Source organism: Corvus brachyrhynchos, unplaced genomic scaffold (genome assembly GCF_000691975.1).
Source record: "Corvus brachyrhynchos isolate BGI_N302 unplaced genomic scaffold, ASM69197v1 scaffold19, whole genome shotgun sequence".
Lineage (NCBI taxonomy): Eukaryota > Metazoa > Chordata > Aves > Passeriformes > Corvidae > Corvus > Corvus brachyrhynchos.
In genome coordinates this window covers 1,848,728-1,849,108 of record NW_008246061.1, presented here as the reverse complement: position 1 = coordinate 1,849,108, position 381 = coordinate 1,848,728, and the positions used below count along the sequence as shown (strand labels likewise).

General features: G+C 74.0%; 1 protein-coding gene across 1 annotated transcript in view; it reads right to left on the bottom strand.

Moving 5' to 3' along the window:
* Window positions 1–381, bottom strand: part of EMID1 (EMI domain containing 1) — a 9,996-nt gene that overhangs the window by 4,843 nt on the left and 4,772 nt on the right. The window contains 2 exon segments of the mRNA XM_017746484.1: window positions 4–30; window positions 303–376. Of these exon segments, the coding sequence (XP_017601973.1) occupies window positions 4–30; window positions 303–376 (101 nt within the window).

Genomic DNA, 381 nt, shown 5'->3' with positions numbered 1-381 from the left:
AGCGGGGGGGGCCCCCCCAGCCGGGCGTCCCTGCGGCAGAGCAGCGCCCTGAGGGGGAGACCCCGGGGACAGCCCCTGGGGGTGCCCCCCACCCACACCCGGTCCCCACCATCAGCCACGCCCTCCCCAGAGCTGGCCTGTCCCCGCGGGTGGCTCAGTGTCACCACTACGGACAGCTGCGGTGGGACAGCATCGCATTTCCCCTAAAGTGAGGGGTCCTGCACCCTCCCAAATACTGACAACACCCGGCTGCGTTCCCAGCCCTGTGGGTGCTGCCGGGTGTCGCTGTCACCCTGCCTTACCGTCATCCCCGGGGCTCCCGCGGGCGGCCGGGGACCCCCAGAGCTGCCCGGCCTCGGGCCCCCTCCCCGGGGGGCTGCC